The following is a 22108-nucleotide window of genomic DNA, read 5'->3' as shown; positions in this document are numbered from 1 at the left end:
GGAGTAACTAATCATGTACTTGAGTCAATTTCACCAATTATATATTTTCAATATCTACAGGATATCTACCTGTATTTCTCAGTCAGGAGTACTCCATATTTTTCTTCTTCACAAAGATTATTTTCCAAAAATGTCCGTCACCTAAGCGCTCAGTCCACCAACCCTCCTTTCACATATACAGCACTAACTTTCTCCATGCTTTAAATAAAAATAGGACCACTGCACCTGCAGCTTACCTGGGCCCTGACCTAATGTTGTAAACCAAATATGGTAGCATTCCGACTGCTGGGTGGGGAGAAGATTTTTGAAGGCATTTATGGGATTTTCCCATATGTGGGAGAATTGCATGTCCAGCCTGTGGGTTGCCCAGATAGTTCAAATGGCAGAGCACTGGTACAGTTGACCAGAGGATCTGGGTTCGATTCCTAGTCTGGGCACGTAATTTTTCCGACATATACATAAAATGTAAATAAATAAATAAATAAATACTTCTCACAAGACCTGATATTACTGGCTGATTAAATGCAAGCTTGTGGTTTAATCAAAGTCGGAGGTGGTTTGCATATTCGACTGGCATGACCCCTTTTCAATATTAAAAAAAAAGAAAAGAGTTTTTAATCAATGAACCAAAAGAATAAACAAGAACCAGGAAAAGATAATGCTCATGATGTTCTACAGTTTATTGGTAATCAAAGATAATATTTTGTGGAAAAAAAATAATTGGATAATGTCGAATACAGCACAGACAAAGTCACATCCCCACAGGTTTCAACCCACCTTGGAGGCAGAGTAAAGACTAAGGAGGGCACAAGGGAAGAGGGCAGTAGCAGAAGTAATGTTGATGATGATGCCACGAGACCTGGCAAAGGGAGCAGAAGCTCACATAGAGTCATGGCTTGTGGGTCAGTCATAAATGTTATGGGACAAGGCACTGTACATTTGGCAAGAATCCCCCCACCCCCCAACACCTGTACTATGTATGCTCTATAACTTGTATTTAGCTCTTTTCCAACGAACCCAATCCCCTCAACTGTAAAACCCAGCAGAGAGCATTTCCTAGTTAAGAGACGAATGGTGGTGAAGCAATTTGCCTGCTGTACGGCCGTGCCATTATCGGCAGAGGTGATGCACCAAAAGAACCCCTGGATAGAAAATGCACCAAAGATGGCACGAGAAAAATGCACACAAAGAGTGTTACCTCAAAAAAATAAAATAAAAATAACAATGTGGTGCAATCAACTCCATTCACACACTTATCCTCTATGTACAATGCAGGACAGCCGATGAGAACAAATCCAAAGTGCAAAACTTTTCCTTTCAGCTGGTAATGGGGTGGATCATTATTTTCAGAACGATTTATCCACCAGTTAAACAAGGCTGTTCTTCTTGTAGATTGCAAGACCTAACCATTTAGGATAAAGTTCCGACGTCGAGAAAAAAAAAAAAAAACAACAAGAAGCAATTGCCAATTTTGAGGAAAAGTGACGTAATCCCCTCATGACACACAATATCGAGCCCCCATTAATCGTACGTAACCCAACTTAACCCTCTTGTTGCAAGTTAAGTTACTGCGTATATTCCTTTCCTGTTTCTCCACTTTTCCATTCCCTTTGTTGTTGAGGATAACTGTGGCCCAACCGTCAGTACAGTAACAATATTTTTTTACTTTCTGCCACCTAACTTTTCCTTGAGCCTCGCCCTTGCATTAAAAACAAGAAAAAGAGCAATCAGAGATTGCAGACCCTCGCAAGGACTTGTTTTGTGTGGTGTATTTTGTGTGGCGTTTGTGTACTGGTGTGTTACATAACTCGAACTGCCACTTTATCAATGCAGGCAGTGATGACTGGCTCAGCCATTTAAGAAAGGTTTTTTTAAAGTTAAAAAAAAACAAAAAACAATATGGCTGCCGCACCACATGACCGAGGATGTCATAATTATCATTATAACATTCTACATGAGTAGTTGCACCAATGGTGAAAATTTAGTCTCAATCCGCCAAGCGGTTGCAGAGAAAAACACGAAAGTTCTGTGCGGGCAAACAGACAGACAGACCCACATGCAATACCGTCTCCTTCGGCGAGGGTTATAAAAAAAAAAAACTAAAATCCCCATCTTTAGAAATAACAGGCCTATCAGGATGGTGATTATGTACTACACTTACCCTCGAGCCATCTATCTCAATTATTGGCTCAGCTATAAAATGTCAGATTTGTTTCATCATCAAGTGCACCATCCTTCAAACACACGTTTAGATGGGGACCCGTCTAATGGTCGACAATAAAACAAACTACGGTGACTCACGAAGAGTAGACGTGTTATTGCTGGAACTTTGACCAAACTAAATTCCTGGCCTAACCAGCTCCAGTTGGATGTTAGGCCTGGCCAGACATTCCCCAACAGCTTTGAGGCCGATCGGCCTCCGGTGGCCGACCTCAAGGTGGGATTGATTTGAGCCATTAGAGTAACAGTAAGAGTTTGTGGGGATGGGGAAGGGAGAGGGAGTTCAAAATGATACTAGAGAGATGATGGCACAATCTCTCAAAACATTAGACCTTTTAGGACTCAGACCCTTAAGGGCCCAAAGACACTGTGTATGCTATGGTACGCATAAGACCTGTCTGAGGGCCTTCTGCAGTAACACTTGAGGGTGACCAGCTATAATCAAAAGGCCTCGCATTGGTAAATTGCCTCAGTACCAAGCTAGGAGGGTGCAAAATACAGTTAATTAAATAGTTAGAGCCCCATGCGGCAAAGGGAAAAACCCCACGCAACAAAGGGAAAAAAACCCACGTGGCAAAAGGGGGGAAAAACCCACACAACAAAGGGAAAAAAAACCCCATGCAACAAAGGGAAAAAATCTCACGCAACAAAGGGAAAAAATAGCTCCGCAAAGCAGGCGTAACCCCTCAGCCCGTGCATTGTAAAAGAAAGCAGTGATATCACGATGATGCAGTCAGTTACAGCACGTTGGACGTCATATCGAAAATCAATCAGACTTCAAGATGGCTACCGTGGCGGCGAGTGAAAATCGCAGTGCACCCATTTTCGAAAGGAACCTTCCTCTACTCAACTCCAACACACACACTGCAAAAATGGATTTAATCAGACAAGCCAAGCTGTTCTCGAAATTGACGAAAACCAATTTCAAGACGACTGCCGTGGCGGCCACACTGAAAATCGTAGCGCGCCCATTTTCGAAAGGAACCTTCCTCTACTCAACCCCAACACACCCTGCAAAAATGCATTTAATCAGACTAGGCGTTCTCCTCGAAATCGACGGAAACCAAAAGTTGACAGACGGACGGACGCACGGACAACGTCTGTGACGATAATACCCCTTAGCCCAATTCGGGCTGACGGGTAAAAACCCACACGGCGAAAGGGATAAGCCCCCACGCGGTGAAAGGGATAAGCCCCCACGCGGTGAAAGGGATAAGCCCCCACGCGGTGAAAGGGATAAGCCCCCACGCGGTGAAAGGGATAAGCCCCCACGCGGTGAAAGGGATAAGCCCCCACGCGGTGAAAGGGATAAGCCCCCACGCGGTGAAAGGGATAAGCCCCCACGCGGTGAAAGGGATAAGCCCCCACGCGGTGAAAGGGATAAGCCCCCACGCGGTGAAAGGGATAAGCCCCCACGCGGTGAAAGGGATAAGCCCCCACGCGGTGAAAGGGATAAGCCGCCACGCGGTGAAAGGGATAAGCCGCCACGCGGTGAAAGGGATAAGCCCCCACGCGGTGAAAGGGATAAGCCCCCACGCGGTGAAAGGGATAAGCCCCCACGCGGTGAAAGGGATAAGCCCCCACGCGGTGAAAGGGATAAGCCCCCACGCGGTGAAAGGGATAAGCCCCCACGCGGTGAAAGGGATAAGCCCCCACGCGGTGAAAGGGATAAGCCCCCACGCGGTGAAAGGGATAAGCCCCACGCGGTGAAAGGGATAAGCCCCCACGCGGTGAAAGGGATAAGCCCCCACGCGGTGAAAGGGATAAGCCCCCACGCGGTGAAAGGGATAAGCCCCCACGCGGTGAAAGGGATAAGCCCCCACGCGGTGAAAGGGATAAGCCCCCACGCGGTGAAAGGGATAAGCCCCCACGCGGTGAAAGGGATAAGCCCCCCACACGGTGAAAGGGATAAGCCCCCACGTGGCGAAGAGAAAACGGTATCCATGACAACTATTTCACCCCATTATATTGAAGTTGGGTTTTTTGATGATTTTATTATTGCCAAACCTCAAGAATTTTTCAACATATCAGATTGAATCTTAAACAGCTTACTAGTAGTAATGCCCGGCGTTGCTCGGGCTAGCAATAAAGCCTGGTGTTGCCCGGGCTTTCTTGCAAATTTCCTGAATAGCGGTTAGCGGTTAGGGTTAGTGGTTAGGGTTAGCGGTTAGGGTTAGCTGTTTGGGTTAGCTGTTAGGGTAGCTAACCCAAACCCTAACAGCTTGGCGTAGCGGAGGTAAACAGCGCCCGGGGCAAAGTGGAAATTTGCGTCCCGCGTAGGCCTTAAACTTGAGTGGATTTGAATGGAAAATCCCATAAGGGATATCGATTTATCGATTTTTTCGAATATCGGAAGTGTTATGGAAAAAAATTTATAGCCAATGACCTAAGTTGGACCAAAAGCCATAATCATACCGAATTTGAATGGAATCCGTTGGAGTTTGTGAAAATGCATCAAAACGAATTTTGAGGGGCCTCTTAAGGAAGACAATAATATCATTAGTATATGTGCCAAATCTTGTTTCATTTCATGCAGTAACAAAAATCTGATGGTGGAACAAAGAAAGGGGCGTGCCAAAATATTAATATAGATGCAGTATGTGCGTATAAAATCTGGCCAAAATTAGTCAAAGGTCAGGGTCAATGCCATCCAAATCATGTAAAACACCTACTGTATCAGGTAGAAATTCGAAAATGTATCAACCAAATTTGTTCTGCACAACATTCAATCATGTAAAACACATGATGGGACAAATTTTGCAAACTTCCAACTTGTTGTTTCCATGGCAACTATTGTTTATTTGGATCTTGCAAGTATTGTGCTGTGCACGACATGTATATTTTTAACAGAGATGCCAACTTTTGGAAATCAGAATTAGGGAGGATTTTCAACCGACACCAAATAATGTGCGCGAAGCGCACATCTCGAGCGCGGAGCGCTCGACCCTTGCGGCGGGGTCCAGGGCCCGCCTTAGGGCCCTGGAAGCTCTGGGGTTCTAGATGCTCTCTATTGCCCTCTGACCCCTATTTTGGAGCATTTAACATGTTAAGAATTCCCACTTTTTGAACAAAAAAAGGGGAAAATTGTGCACTTTTTAATGTTACATGTATGTTAATATTAGTAAGTTAGGGGACAATCAAAGATTAACAAAAAGCACAAAAGAAGCAATATTTTTCTTCCCTTACTGGCTGGTACTACTGCTGCTTGCTTTTTCCATGGCAGCTTTGCTGAGTGACAGCTGTGTGGCTCTTTAGCCCTTCTGATTATGTCTTTGCTGTATTCTCTCTGGTAGCAAGGGGTGTTATGAGCTAGTTTTTCAATTAAGAGAGCTTCCAGGGTTTTGACACTCAAATTGGGACGAAATTCAGTATGATTCTTCCGTACAAGACTGAGTGCCCGCTCACATGATGCGTTCGAATGAGGAATGACCAAGATTCCCTTCATCACTTTGCTCAAATTAGGATACTTCTTGGCACCAGTGCAGGGATCTGTGAGCTGTGAAATCCGATGCCACTGCTCATCCACTCTCACTGTCTCAGTAGCAATTGTAGCTATGGAGGCATCTGCCTGGTAGTGAGCGAATTCACTCTCAAGACTGTCTATGTCACTATCACCGCCACTGAACAGACAGGGGAATTTCTTGATGAAAAACTCCACACAGTCAAACCCCACTTCTTGGTGTAGCTTAACATCCAGCACCTGAGCATGCTTGGCTAATTCATCATCTAGCGGCCAGGTTTTGAAGATATAATTGCAGGCTTTCACATAATATGAGCGAACTGCACTGAAGAAACCTTGGATGTCTGACTCACTCAGAGTGAAGGTGGATTTCTTGAGACTCCTTTGTTCCCTTATATACAGTTTGGCATCGTTCCCAATCATGAGGTCCTCATCATTCTTCTGATGATTTCTGTCAGAGAAGGGTACATTTACCAGAGCAACCGATGACACCGATGGTTTCAAAAACCATACGAAGATATCTTTCAGAAGACCATTCAATTCTCCGTGTAGGAGATGAATACAGGGCTCGTCTCTTTGGAGCAGAAGATTCCCCTTCTCAAAAAAGCTTGTTAGCATATCGAAGGAAGAAACAATAGAGTTTTGTTTGTGGAGACAAGAACATCCTGTTGACACGTTTTTCTCTAGATTCCTGCACAGTGTTTGAGGAAGATGCGCTTTTAGTTGTAGAACTCGTAGTACACTTAGCCGCAGGGCGATCACACTTGCGTTTACTGCCAGCAGAAGAGGTCAGACTCGTAGTACCAGATCCAATTTTACGTTTGAGGAGAGAGCTTGAGGTAGGTGCAGCCAAGGAAGAAGACCTCTGATTCGAAGGTTTTGCTGAGCTTCTATCAAGTGATTTGGCAAAAGCAGAACTTAACTTGGGTCCTTCTTTGCCTGTAGATGGGACTATCACAGTCTTTCTCGACTCTGAAGGAATCTGCTTTGTAGATGAACGTGATGAAGGGCCGGTGATGCTACCTGCTCTCAGCATTGGTTTTGGTGCTGTCCCTGCTGTCTTCTTCGCAGCAGATACTGCAGTGGTAGTGGTGAATGCTGCTCCACTAGTGCTTGATCCTGCAGTGCCAGTACTGGCAGTAGATACAGTGCCGTCCTTCTTGCTCGTTGTTAGAGTCTTGGCTACAGTTGGTTGCATTTTTCTTCGTACTTCTTCTTTGAAGAAGAGGCGAAGTGGCTCCCACTGTTCAATCAGCCTGTCTAGGCACTGACCAAGGGACAGCCACCTTGTTGCGACATGCTTCAGAATCTTGTGTCGGGGCATCACAGAGTTCTTGCAGTGCTTTCACTCCTTTGACGCGTTTACTCCTTTTGTCCAAGTAGTAGTAAATATCGATGAGAAAGTCATCTAATTCAATGGGTAAGGCCTGAGCCGCCTTCTTGAGCCGTATTGTGCATCATATGGCAAGGGCATCCCATGATGTTGCACTCTGGATTTTGTTTGTGGATATAAGCAGCGACTCCTTTGTGCTTGCCCACCATGACAGAGGCATTATCAGCACAAAAGGAAACACAATTTCCCACGGAATTTTCCTGTCACTGAACTCATGATCAAGCAGTTTGAAAATGTTTTCTCCAGTGGAATCTTGTTTGCACGCAGGCAAACTTAGCAAACCTTGCTTCACAATCCCAGCACTGTTGTCATAGTACGAAATCAGGACAGGATATAGCTGGGCCTCACCACTGTCATTGCTACCGTCTGTAGCTAGGCTAAATGGAGCTAGTCTAGCAATATCGGCAATAGATGAAGCAGTAACATTTGACAACTCACCAATTACACTGGTCAACAACAAATTTGTTGTCTGCATTTTTTAAGCTGATTTAGGACGAATCTGATGCGCTGAATCCAAAACTCACATTAGTTTTGTTCAATCAGGTCAAGTTTTTGAGATATGGCCACATGTCGTTTTTTACATTTTTGTTCACATGTACGCATGTGTGGAGCATTTTAGAAGAAGTTGGTGGGGTAAAATGTCATGTCAAATAATTGTTTTAATTGGAAATAATTATTTTAATGACAAGAAGTATTCAGGTACGATAGTTCTAGGTGATTATGTCGAAAAGGGATCAGTTTGAAGTCATAAAACCTCAAAATCTTCCAAAATTGGTGAGGCAAAGCATAAAGTTCGTGGATCAAAACTAAAGTTAATGGGGCAGATTTTGTAATAATGTGATACAAAAAAAGTTGTATTTCTTGAAATAACGAACTCTGAAGAATGTACAATACCTACATGCGCCAATTTATGACATGCGCTTCTGCTCAAGCTTGGAGTGCCACAGTACGAACCCAAAGATTGGAGACTGTTCATTGACAGCAGCAAGCGATCACTGAAATGTGTTCTGCTACACAACGGCAACCAGTTTGCCTCTGTACCCATCGCTCACTCGACTACACTGAAGGAGAAGTATGAAGCGGTGAAGTACGTGCTGGAGAAAATTGGTTATGATCAGCATAAGTGGTTTATTTGTGTTGACCTGAAGATGGTGAACTTTTTGTTGGGACAACAGTCTGGCTTCACCAAGTACCCATGTTTTCTGTGCATGTGGGATAGTAGGGACCGTGCTCAGCATTACACGAAGAAGGACTGGCCTGTGCGGGAGGAATTGGTGCCATGCAAAGAAAGGAACGTCATCAACGACCCTCTGGTGGACAGAGACAGAATACTCTTTGCCCCGCTGCACATCAAGCTCGGCTTAATCAAGCAGTTCACCAAGGCTCTGGACAAAGATGGTGACTGCTTCACTTACTTGTGCCAGGCTTTTCCAGGATTGACCATGGAGAAGTTGAAAGTTGGCATCTTTGATGGTTCTCAGATCCGTCAGCTCATCAGAGATCCAGAGTTCAAAAACTCAATGAATGAAGTGGAACTGGAAGCGTGAAGACATTTGTTTTGGTAGTGAAGAACTTTCTTGGCAACAATAAGGCCAGAAACTATGCAGAACTTGTCAACAACATGCTGACTGCTTTCAGAAACCTGGGCTGCAACATGAGCATCAAGATGCACTACCTATTTTCACATATGAACCGGTTTCCTGAGAACCTGGGTTCAATGAGTGACGAGCAGGGGGAGAGATTCCATCAGGACATGAAGGAGATGGAGACCAGGTATCAGGGTCGCTGGGACGCAGTCATGATGGCTGACTACTGTTGGAATCTGAAGAGAGACCTCCCTGCCGCTGAACATTCCAGGAGTTCGAAGAAACGGAAGTTCAAGCCCTGAAGTTTGAACAGTGGTGACGCAACATGCAATTTACTTGTACTTACCTTTATCAATGCCCACCATTCAGATGACAGTAATCGATGTTTCTATCATGTAATCAATAAATGTTGTTGGCAAAACATTTTTTTTCTTAAAAACATGTTTAGGATGATATGTGTTGACAAAAATCAGCTGATAATGCCACAAAAATGTAATTGATTTTGTCACAAGATCTGATTTTTTCAAATCAACTTAGCACAAAAACCTGACCTGATGGAGAGAAACGGATGCCATTTCCTGATTCAGCAGTGCCAGAATACCCTAATTCACTTGTAGAAATCTACACAACATTCAGAAAGTAAAAAATTGTTGACCAGTGTTCTTTTTTTATTCTTTGTTATTGCTCTTTTTTTTTTTATTTTTTTTTTTCTTTTTTTTTTTCTTGCTTTTTGTTCTTGTTTTTTTTTTTTTTTTTTTTGTTTTTGCACATCTTGCACATCTTGCAAGTTTTTGTTCTTGCACATCCATACTTTGAAGCAACTTTTGAATCTGGAAACATCTTTGAAATAGAGGTCCAGCATGATCTGAGACTGATATGGGCAAGTTATGTTCCACAATAAATCCACTAAAGAGAAGTTCCGCTCGGGTAACATCCTCTTCCTCGCTTGTCCCTTGTTTGGTGAAATAATTCAGAAGTGTACCGGTACTCGTGCTCGAAGATCTCTCCTTTGCAATGTCTGTGTGCCGTTTGCTTCCAACGTGCTTCCGAATATCATCGCGACCTCCGTGCTCAACTGAAATATCAACGCTGCATACTGTACAATACGCATGATGAATTCTCTTTCAGACTTTCGAATACACGGGTATTGGAGACTGTATTCGGTCTTGTACTTCTGAGACCATTTCTTGGTCTTCGTAAGCTTCTTTTCTGCCATTTCGTAATCAACATCGAGGGCTTGAAGCATCGGTAACTTCGAAGTCGATGTTCCACAGCTGCAGCGCGACTCGTAGAACTGTAGCGGCTGTTAAATTAAACACCGCACGGTGGTCGCGACCGCCGGGCTGGTACGGGGCCCAGCTGCATGCAGTGAGCGTATCGCATGCATATACACTGTGCATACATACCGCATGCACTGTATTGCACACAAACCGCATGCACTAAATCTCAGTGCATGATCGCATAAGCGAGATCCAGACCCAATGTTTCGCTGCTCCTCATTTGAATTTGCAATTTTTTACATACAATTTGGTAGCAGCGAACGTTATGGAGTTACCACATGCTATACGTAGCAGACGATGCTTTTCATTCAATTCTCATACCAGTACATTCTGATTAGTGAACAGTGCAAAAATATCAAAATTTCGGGAGGATAAGGATAGTGATCGTAAGGGCGGGAGTTTGGGTGAATTTTCGGAAGCCTCCCGATGAAATCGGGAGGGTTGGCATTGCTGTTTTAATCACCAACGATAGTTCTTCTTGTGAGCGACCACCATTGTCTACAAGGTAAACGTACATGTCATGGTCCATATCATCACTTTACGTTGAATTCCCGTTTCTAACAATATGCACTCCAATAATTTTTTTTGCATTTGAGGTGAGACACCTTTCGAACCCATCAGAGACAGGTACCCTAAGCTAGTACATTTTAAACCATAGCGTCATAACATGAGCATTACAAAACAAATTTATGGATTAATAGGCACATAGTATAAAAGAGAAACATTAACATCTGAAAAGGTCAAAACAAAGAGACTTCAAAATAACCCACCTCTCCAACATTCCAGGCAAAACAAGCTGCGTCATCTGCAAAAAATAGAGAAGAGGTAAGAAGATGTAGGGCCAATGGGAGGTCTCTATTATCAGGCATGAGGATGGTAATCCCCAAGTCCAAATGAAAGTAGTAAGTGAGATGTGGTTTGAATGCTGTTTGACACAGAGAGCCTTTCTGATAGGACAATGTGAAGAACCCCTGTGTGGAAGGTGGACCTGTGGTCCACCTTCGCTTGTGGAAACACGGGCTGCGGTGAACCAGTTGAAACGGGGCAAAGCTCCAGGGATCTGTGGCATCCATGCCGAACTTCTCAAGGCTGGTGGAAATGTTGCACTCGTGTCGTTGCATGCAGTTTTGTGCTCTGCCTGGAACACAGGCATCATCCCAACTGACTGGAAGAGGGGCCTTGTTGTCCCTCTCTGGAAAGGGAAGGGTGATCGCCAAGACTGCAACAACTACCGAGGGGTGACGCTGTTCTCAGTGCCGGGCAAGGTCTTTGCTCGGATAATTCTTGATAGGGTTCGCCACCATCTGCTTGAGCACCAGCGTCCAGAGCAGTCAGGCTTTACACCAAAGAGGTCAACGATTGACCGTATCCTTGCACTTCGTGTCCTCACCGAACGCAGATGAGAGTTTCGGCAGGGGCTGCTTGCAGCCTATGTTGATCTCTGTAAAGCGTTCGATTCAGTGAATCGGGATGTCCTCTGGAGGATTCTTGGTCTTCGTGGGGTGCCACCAAAACTGATCGATCTGATGTCTGAACTCTACTCTGGTACTGAGAGTGCTGTGAAGTGTGGTGGTACCATCTCTGACTTATTTCGAGTTGTTACTGGAGTTCGTCAGGGATGTGTACTTGCCCCCACACTTTTCAGCACTTGTATGGACTGGATTCTAGGAAGGATGTCGGAGAGATCAAGTTGCGGTGCATCGTTTGGGAATGTCAAGATCTCAGACCTTGATTTTGCAGATGATGCAGTCATCTTTGCGGAGACTTTAGACATCCTCTTGGGGGCCCTCGAGGTGCTGAATGAGGAGTCGGAGCCGTTGGGATTACGGGTGTCTTGGGTCAAAACTAAGATCCAGGCTTTCGGTGACATTTTGGATGCTGCTGTCCTGTCTGTGTCTGTTTGTGGTGAGGATGTTGAGGTCGTGGAGAGATTCACTTACCTTGGCAGTGATATTCCTGTCTCTGCTGGCTGCGAGTCAGAGGTCAATAGACGTCTGGGTCGGGCCTGGGGAGTCATGGATTCACTGGATCATGGGGTGTGGCGCTGCCGGTACCTGTGCGGGAGGACGAAAGTCCGAATCTTCAGGTCCTTGGTACTTCCAGTCGTGCTCTATGGGTGCGAGACTTGGACTTTGACCAAGGATCTGAGACGGAGACTTACTTCCTTTGGTACCAGGTCTCTTCGGAGAATCCTTGGCTATCGCTGGTCGGATTTTGTGTCCAACGAGCAGTTGCTGAGAGAGACTCGGATGAGATTTGTTACCTGCATAGTCCGTGAGCGTCAATTGCGGCTGTATGGACATGTGGCTCGTTTTCCTGACGCTGATCCTGCTCACCAGATTCTCTCAGCGAGGGAGTCTCATGAGTGGAGGAGGCCAGTGGGCCGTCCACGTGCCTCATGGTTGCAACAGGTTGACCATCATCTCAAGGAGATGGGGATGGGCCTGGCATCTGCCTGGGGGATGGCCAGACGGAGGCCCCTGGAGTACCGGGGGAAAGTGGACGCAGCGACGCGCTGTTCTGGCACATGCTCCCATACCTGACCTGACCTGTGGCAGAAAACGCAGCTTTCTTGATGGATTGCTCAAGATGGGCTACTCGCAAGAACTCAACCTTTGTTATGAGTGTCCTGATGCTGTTAACAATTTTTTTATAAAGAATGATGCAATAAACCAAGGGACACCTGATCTCGAGAAACACTGCTACTTGGCAAACTGTACTTACTGGTAAAAATAGAGGCTTAACAATAACCATAAAGTGTGGGTAACTGAGGTTGTTGTGTGGAGAAGGGGACGTGGCCAAATCTAAACTGCAGACACAGTCGGTGTGCAATGCTGTCTCGGTCGAAGGGAAAAGGGGTTCTAAATGCCAAACAACCAACCAGTTCTGAAAAAACAGCCGATTTGGCCTTGCAAGAGGTTCTAAAAGAAGAAACTTGGCCTTTCAAGCAAGCAAACATTTCTCAACAGGGCAAAAGACATTTTATATTTGAAATTAGAATCACGTTCTTTATGCGCAAGAAGTCACTCTTAGCAAATGAAGCCCGAGTACCACTATGGATGTCAATACAAGGGTTAACATCGAGGAGGATAATAAAAACAAACTTCTTCTGAGGAGTACCCTGTTGTCTCTGTGCATAGGATTAGTCCAAACTCCTCTATTTTGGAAAATTATTGGAATATATGTGATGTCACTTACGGCAAGTTTCCAAACCCCACAGACTCCTCTTTCAGTTCCTAATGCACATTTAAGAGTATTCATATGCCCAGCCACAATTCATGCAATACCTTAGTGGAACATCATCGAAATGAAGAAAACGTACATACGAGTGAACAATGCCACCTGCAGGTAGAAAAGTTATTTCACTAAGTTGTGAAATGGTGATGACAAACCTTGATTTAAAATAGGCATTATTATAGGCAACTAAACATGATAGAGCAAATTAGAGATAAAGAGAAATATTCAAAATTTCAGGACAAAAACGAAAGAGTAGGGTTGAGTTATGTGGCTGGGGTGATGGAACTGGGAGTTGGAGACGAGGTGCCTGATCATGATCCTGTGATATCTTGCAACAATGACTATCATGGTAGGGAGAGGTGAGAGGGAGTTGGGGGGGTGGAGAGATGGGATGAAGAGTGTGGGGTGCTGGATTATGCCATAATAATGCTAGAGAAAGGGAGAAGGGGGGTGGGGGTGGCAGGAGATCAGGTCACGGTTGGGTAATAACCCTTTTGCTCTGATGAATGGCCAACTGTCACATGTTTAGGAATTGTAGCCACACAAGGGATGCACGCACTTGTGACGATGTCCGAAGGTGAAAACCACACTTCGAATCAAAGTGATGGTGATCCCAAATCACACACTGATGAGCCAAAACAGCGCCGACCCGCCGAGGCATGGACTCGAAAAGACCCCTGAAGGTGTCCTGTGGTATCTGGCACCAAAACATGAGCAGCAGATCCTACAAGTCCTGAAAGTTGCGAGGTGGAGCCGCCGTGGATCAGACTTGTCGGTCCAGCACATCCCACAGATGCTCAATCAGATTGAGATCTGGAGAAATTGGAGGCCAGGGCAACACCCTGAACACTTCATCATATTCCTCAAACCACTCCCGAACAATTTGTGCAGTGTGGCAGGGCGCATTATCCTGCTGAAAGAGGCCATTGCCATCAGGGAATACCATTGCCATGAAGGGGTGTACCTGATCTGCAACGATGTTTAGGTTGGTGACACATGTCAAGTTGACGTTCACATGAATGGCCGGACCCAGGGTTTCCCAGTAGAACATTGCCCGGAGCATCACACTCCCTCCACCAGCTTGTCGTCTTCCCACAGTACATCCTGGTGCCATCACTTCCCCAGGTAAACGGCACACACGTACACGGCCATCCACGTGATGTAAAAGAAAACGGGACTTATCGGACCAGTCGACCTTCTTCCACTGCTCCAAGGTCCAGTTCCGATGCTCGCGTGCCCATTGTAGGTGCTTTCGACAGTGGACAGGTGTCATCATGGGCACTCTGACCGGTCTGCAGCTACGCAGCCCCATACGCAGCAGGGTGCGATGCACTGTGGATTGTGACACATTCCTCCCATTAAAATTTTCTGTGACTTGTGCCACAGTAGACCTGCTGTCGGTTCGGACCAGATGGGATAGCCTTCGTTGCCCTCGCACATCGATGAGCCCTGGGCGCTCAACACCCTATCACCGGTTTATTGTTTGTCGTTCCTCGGACCACTGTCAGTAGGTACTCACCACTGCTGACCAGGAGCACCCCACAAGCCTTGCCGTTTCAGAGATGCTCTGATCCAATCATCTGGCCATAACAATTTGACCCTTGTCAAAGTCGCTCAGGTATTTTACTCCTGTCCATTTCTCCTGCATCCAACACATCAACTTCAAGAACTGACTGTTCACTTGCTGCCAAATATATCCCACCCCTTGACAGGTGCCAGAGTAACAAGATAATCAATGTTATTCACTTCACCTGTCAGTGGTCATAATGTTTTGGCTCATCAGTGTATATTCTTTATAAGAGGCTTATTAACCTATTTTTATATACATAGTCGAGGCTCGTGGAATAGCTAGTAAAGTGAATATATCAGGACATAACATACAAAAACAGGATACAAAACACGCATGCATGAGGTGGACAAAATCATTGCAGAAGGAAGCTCCAAGGAAGGAAAACTGCAAAATTAGGATGGATTTGGGTGGGTAAAAGAGGGTAGAAAAGATCATGGTTTAGGATTGGGAATGATCTGAGATGGTAGTGAACAGCTGTCTTGAAGACCTGGAGGGAAGATTGAGACTGAAGACTATGTGGAAGTGGATTCCACAGACAGGGAGAAAATTTTTTTTAAAAAATTTAAAAAGAGCAAAAAATGAGTGGTGGTGAGCAATCATCCTGGATTTAGGTGGTTTCATCAAAAATGATTGATGGTGGTAGACCATATGAGCCCTGCAGAAACCTGGGAGGGATGCATATAAAGAGCAGAGGGTGCAAGACCACAAAGGAGGTGGGAGAAGACAGAGACCACCAAACTGTCTGTGATGGCAAAGTGATAGCTTTGGTATATGAAGCTGAATGTATAGGTCTATTATTTGGAAAAAGACAACTCCTGTCACAATATCGATAATGTGAAAATAAATCTTTATTTGATAATAAGCGTTATATTCCCAAGATTATGATATTAACCCTAACAAGGAGCTGCTCCTCAAGGTCCCCCACCTTTTGGGTGGTATGAGGAATAGATCTGTGCAATATGAAAGCTAAATCTTCAACGTTTTTTGAAATATGTCCACAAGCCAGGTCACCGAGATGGTTGTCCTGACAACATAACTAAGCCAATCACAGCAGTGATCTAAAATAGTTGCTTGCACGAGAAAAACATATCTGCAATATGAAAGCGAAATGTTCAACAGTATTTGAAATATCACGTACAGTACACAAAAGTGCATAGATGGACGATCGGTCATTTGGATGGAGCTCATTTTAATGTCCCCCGTCTCTGACATTGGTTGGAGTGGTGGGGGACAACAATGCTGAGGAAATGACTCCTTGGGGTTAACATTGCTTAGATTATAGTTCAGTTATTTCCTTAGATGTCTTTAAATTAGCACGAGGCAATGTAGTTATGATATTAGATAAGTGTCACGTATGCAATAGATAGACAACGTCCACCCCTTCTAATGTATGCATCTAAAAATCCTCATTCCTGTGAGCCTGTTTAATGCTCTTACCTTTTAAAATAGTCGCAATGTTTGCTTGGCCTTTTAGTGAGGCAGGTAACTAAATGAATCGTGCATTTTGTGATAAAGGAATGAAACTTGGCACAAAGTTAGAACTCAAGACATCATGCCTGGTGTTGGCTTAATGGTTCGGGTGGTGGGCTTGGGATCTGAGGGTCCAGAGTTCAAATACCACTCAGCTGTTGAAGTAATACCAGGTGGGGTTATAACTCGGCCTGTCCTCCTTCCGAGGTCGGCAGAATGAGTGCCAGCATGCTGGTATCCTGTGTCGGAGTGGCGACCCATCCAGGATTGTGCTCAATAGCCAAGGAGACTGCTTAGGCAGCACCAACGCTCTGCACAGAGTATGGTCCCGATGGATGGATGGATCAAGACAACCAAATTTAGACACAAGGCCATCTCAGATTTTGCTCTGGATGGCACTGGAGGCCATTTTTAAAGATGGCCACCACAAAAAGCAATTTTTCTAATATCTAGAAATACTTCTTCACTTAGAGCAATAATTTTTGAGTCAAAATATAGGTTTTTGTAGGTAAGGATTTCAAAAATTTTAGTTTGGATTGTCCTAACAATTTAGTTCCTTTATTTCCAACATTTTTGATGATCACAGCTGAAAAAACGAGCACGAGTGTACTGTTGCAGTCCAGTATTTGCAAATATCAAGCAGAGTACGAGGTCCATAAATGTTTCCAGTATTTTCCTTCTGCGGTCCAAATTGAATTCATGTTCATGAAGTTCCACATTTTCCACCACCTTTACACATTTCAGTGCAGCTTAGCTCAGCTTTTCCGCAAGTGCATGTGTGAAGCTTGCATCCTTTCAAGAGTTCTCAGCAGGCTTGAGGCTTGTGGCAAGGTTGTCAATAAAGGTTTCCAGCTTTCTCCTTCTGCATTCCATCCCAAACCTTCTGGAGATGGAATGTCTCACACTGAAAATTGCAAATTTCTGGTCCCCAAACTGTAACCCCCCCCAGATGAGTTGCATATTTAGAGTTCGCCAGAAGTGCAGCACATGGTGGAATGTGGCAAATGTTTCTCCATTTCTGGGTGAATAATTGCCTTTGCGTTTCATTCACATTCACATGGAAGCTTGTCCGATCATACATCAAGATGGTGAATCTCTCAATGGTCGACATTGCGGCCTCCACATCCTGACAAGTTGGTGCATCTGACAGGACACAGAATGTGTCAATGGCTTCTGGATAGGAATTCCAAGTGTCCCGTGCACTTTTCTTGCCCTTGCCCTCAAACTACTGACTGTCACATCCAGTGAAAGCATTGAAAAATGGAAGACCGTGGCACTTTCTTGGTCATAGAGAGCGATATCTCGTGAGCAGGTAAGTATTAAAAGCTTTTGCCAGTTCCAATAGCTACCCACAATGACTCCAGTGAATCCTTCAACAAGTTGAAAGTAGCAGTTGCAAGAGCAACAACATCAATGGCCACTGTGCAGATCATGACATTCTTGTAGCCACACTTAGCAGCATCACCAACATGGACCATCATTCTGGTGTCTGCCTCTTCGTGTGTACAGAGAGATAAAGCCACAATGTGTCGTGGTTTTGACAGCTTCACAATCTCGTTGAATGTGCTGATGACTTGCTTGCTTGCATGTTGCTGCATACCATCCACAATGTCTCAAGAATGCGAACAACTCTTTTGTGCTCATCATATTGCAAGAAGTCATGCCATCTTTTTGGCAGATGCTAGTTAACTTCCACACGGCGGTGAACAACCCTCCCCCTCCGTTGTCTTGCATGCTCTGTAAATGCCCCAAACAATGTCAATATCTTGTGTGTTGTTGACCTGGGTTATAACGCATGCAAAAAGTTGTTTCTCTATACTGGCCAAATGTTGTTGAAGTCTATGGCTTCAACATGTGGACAGCAACTGCTCCATTAATGACATCACTTGGAGCAATTGGACAATTGTCTGTTTGAAGCGGCACAACTTTCTCCAAGCAGCTGATGATGTCTGCCTTTGTTCCTGTGTACAGATTCCCATCATGTGACACTGATGGTGGACAGGCCTGGTTCTCATGTGAGAAGACCTGTGTTCCTCATTTGACAGGCAATGTACAGCCGAGAAAACCATGTACACTCAGTCATTTTTGAGAATTAATGCATGAATCTGCAGTTTTGATTTTGCTCTTTCTGGTGATGTTGCAAAAAGATTGAGTTTGTTCATTTTGATTGGTACTCCAAGGTTTGGCACGCTGACAAATTAATTGTACCGATCACGGCTGAGTTGTTTAATTTTCATAACACTGTCCACAACACGCTTGTCACAAATATTTTGAGTGTCTGGAACCACCAGGTCAGGTCCTTCCTCACTAAATGGATTTCCAATGTCTTGTGTGGCAGTTTTCACTGAGTTTACATCATTTAGGAATGCCGTTTGGATACTTATGCTTTGATCATGGTGACGATGATCTTCATTGCTTCTAGATGTCTCAACAGAGGCTTCAAATGTCAGCAATGAGCCATGCAATCTCTGGGCCTGGCACCATCCATCGTCGAAGAGCAGCAGGACTTTGTCAGACCCACTGCATCACCGTCTCCTTTCATCACTGCAATGTTCTGTTCATGTGCCTCGTTGATTGCAATCTTTGAGAAAGAATTAAATGGCTTGGTAACAACAAAGCCAGAGTTGATGGTGAACACTTCATATACCAAGGAGCTCATGTCTCTGATGTGGACAAGGAGGTACTTGGTGCATACAACCCAGAGCAAAAAAACAGGGTGTCAAACTTTTCAGTCTCCAGATATAGGTTGAAGTCACCAAGTCTGATTGATCTGAGAAAAGACAGGAGAGGAAGCTGAAGGTAAAGAATGATGCACAAAAAATTGGAACTGCAGCACTCTTTTTGACATCTGCATGCACAAACACTCAAATTCAAGATATTCTGCTCCATTCTGGGTGTACTCCTTGTACGATTGATGCAGACAACACAATGCCCATGCACTGACCTGGTGGGCTCGCCATGTGCGAGTAAAGTGAGCAGCTTACAGGAAAGAATCAGCTGTTCCTCATGTTGTTACCCCAGCCTGCAGCAGTAGGGCAGTCCATCGCACTACCTTTCAGAAGAGTACCATCATGCTGAGAGCTGTCATTTCAATGTGCACACCACCAATCATTATCACAAATAAATTCTCCCCTAAAGTGTCCTGCCATGTCCATTGAATCTGTTTAGCAAGGACAAACAGTGGGTGGTCCGCATTGATGACTGGCACTTGGCTGGGGTTCGGAATGTCGATGGTTGTCTTGATGACATCTTTAAGTGCATGTGTTTTATTCAAGAGCCCCATCTCTGTTTCAGTTCCAGTTGTGCACAATGAAATGTGAAAGATATTTCTTGGTGCTGTAAAAAAGTATATGGTGCACAAACTGCAGTCTCAAATCAAGATGTATTGTCCAATGCCTGAAACAAAATTTTGGTTTGTGCTGACCTATTGTCAAGACTTAAATGGTGGAAATGAACAGCATAGGAGGAGGAAAATAAAACATTTGAAATCATTGTTCCGCAAAATTGGACACCAAATTTATGGCTCTGGGTGATGGAGTCTCACGATATGGAAAAAAAAAATTGTTTGGTGAATACGATCTTCTAGAATACGGTTGATATAAAGGTTAGAGACGGTGAAACCTAAAATCCTGACTCTCACAATCTATATCTTGACACAAATTATAGCTCTCGGTGAAGTTGTATTTAAGGTCTTAGATAAATAGATTTTCATGGCAGCCATCTTTAAAAATGGCCGCCAGCACCATTCCAGGGCAAAAATCTCAGATAGCCATGGGTCTATATTTCTTTGTCTTGAGCTATAACTTTTTTTTGCCAATTTTCATGCTTTTATCACAAAATGCACAATTCATCTTGACAGTGCAGCAATCTATCCCACTATTTAGGCCATTGCTGGGTGGTAAAATGTCGCAACATACCACAGTACCCCCCCCCCAGCATCCTGCAACAAGCGTTGGTGGGTGGGGGGGGGGAGTGCTTCAACTATCAACCAGGCCCCTTCGGCCAATGGTGAGTGAAAAGGGAGGGACGTGGCACATCATCGCTGATGCATGGGGCCAAGGCCAGAAAAGGAAGAGCGGTGTTGGAAGTTGAGGCATTCCCTAGAATCAGTGAGTCAAAGCGAAGCCCCACCGAGCCAGATCCACGCCCTTTCCTCTCGGGGACACAGACATGCAGGCCACAAATGGGACGTTCCCCTGCAGTGCAGCCTGGACTGTGACAATTATTCTGCAAAGCTCTGCCAGATTTGTCACAGTACGTCTTCTTGTCTGGTGACTTCCCTCTGTCCAATTGTGGTATCTCTCCTGGTGTGCTTGATCAGGCCCTAAGGATTAGATAATTAAGGCTCCTGTTCCTCGTTGGTACTGTGAACACAAATGATTTAGTAGTAGGTAATTGGATTGTTAGTTGCCTCGTAAATTTGTTCCTGTATTGGTTCTTGTGTATTCCCTCCCCATAACCATTCTTATTGCAATTAAATATACCTGGTCTCAGGGGTGAATTTGGGTTGTAGTGGTCCCTCCTTGGTAATTAAGGAACCCACTGAGGGTTAATTGGCTACGGCAATTAACTGGAACGACAACTGGAACGACCAGTGCAACAACAACCACCATATCGTTGAAAAAGATAAAGATAGAGCAGACAGTGAAGTATGAATTATGATGCAGGGAGTATTTGAAAACCAGTCTCAAAAACCAGATGCTTCATTCAGGCCTGTGCAATACACCAAAGTGACAATAAAGAACCAAGGTGGTAAAATGTGCACTTCAATTTTCATAACCGAGTTGTTTCGAATGGAGATAACACGTCAAAAAAAGAACAAGAAGCGAATACTCCGAAATCGCGCGGCTGGGGGCAGTAAAAGTCCCGAGGTTAAGGATGATGAAACAATTTTGCAGTTATAAAATTTAAATGTAGACAACGGTGAATTAGCATGCATGATGGGAAGAGTTGTGACGTTGGACAAATTTCTATTAAAAGCCCTCAGATCAAAGGGACGTACGCGGCCTTAAGTGTGACAGAAGACACAGGACAGAATAGTCAATTATATAACAGCGCGATGTCGCCGCGCTATAAAAAGAGAAAAGCTGAACAGACTATGGATAACAAAAAGGCTTATTGGAATGACAAAGAAAAGGCCAGTTAAACTGGGAGGGAGAATCTATAATATAAAAGTAGCTCATCTCGGCGAACCTGCGTCCGTCTGTCCATCCGTCCATAATTGTCCGACAAGGGATACCCACTAATCAAGCACAATCTGCAAACGGTATGACGTAGTTGAGCGAGGCGAGGATAGATGAGCAGATTTCAATTTACATTAAAACAAAAAAAACTCTTCTTCCTTCATCTTCTTCTTCACCTATAATGAAGTTGAATCTCATTCAATCTAGTTTCTTATGTCGATTAAACGCTAGCTCAATGCGCGTAACCCGGGTTATTCGTTTTGCCTATACACCGCCCAAATTAAGGTACGAGTCAGAAGAACGTGTTGCATGTTTGGAACAAGATCGCCTGGAGGGTGGGTACTCTGTGAGAACATATTAATGTATGTACTCGCATACAGGTCCAACATTCTCACCTTGACGACCGACATGATGTTCACGTTGATCATGTGTGGGATCACCTGCAGACAGAAAAAAATAAAATTTCAACAATTTGCACCAAAATTCTTCCCAATCACATCAGCTCGCAGTTCACGTCAGAATCTCTCTCTCTCTCCTTGTTCATTCATTCCCTTGCTTATGTCTCACTGTGAGTTCACTGAAGGATTGGCAGCAATGTCAGTACATTGCCTTCTATCCTCTATCACCTTGCTCTTCAATGACTACCAATTTTGTACAGACAAAACAGGGAAGAGGGGTTTCCACAGCATCAAAACAAGGTCATTCATGT

The 22108-nt window shown here is 44.5% G+C and overlaps 1 protein-coding gene across 3 annotated transcripts in view; it reads right to left on the bottom strand.

The window, feature by feature from the left end:
• HSD17B12 (hydroxysteroid 17-beta dehydrogenase 12) overlaps window positions 1-22108 on the bottom strand; it is a 103455-nt gene that overhangs the window by 27059 nt on the left and 54288 nt on the right. For all 3 annotated transcript variants that reach the window (XM_085886626.1, XM_085886627.1, XM_085886628.1), the window contains 3 exons: window positions 21795-21839; window positions 10710-10744; window positions 778-859 (listed from right to left, as the gene is read on the bottom strand). In XM_085886626.1, coding sequence (XP_085742752.1) covers window positions 778-859; window positions 10710-10744; window positions 21795-21839 — 162 coding nt within the window. The remainder of the gene's footprint in view (window positions 1-777; window positions 860-10709; window positions 10745-21794; window positions 21840-22108) is intronic.

Source organism: Eptatretus burgeri, chromosome 6, assembly GCF_056783735.1.
Source record: "Eptatretus burgeri isolate ZD-2024b chromosome 6, Ebu_testis_v1, whole genome shotgun sequence".
NCBI classification, from domain to species: domain Eukaryota; kingdom Metazoa; phylum Chordata; class Myxini; order Myxiniformes; family Myxinidae; genus Eptatretus; species Eptatretus burgeri.
Note: the sequence above shows the minus strand (reverse complement) of the source record. Positions and strands in the feature narration are given on the sequence as shown.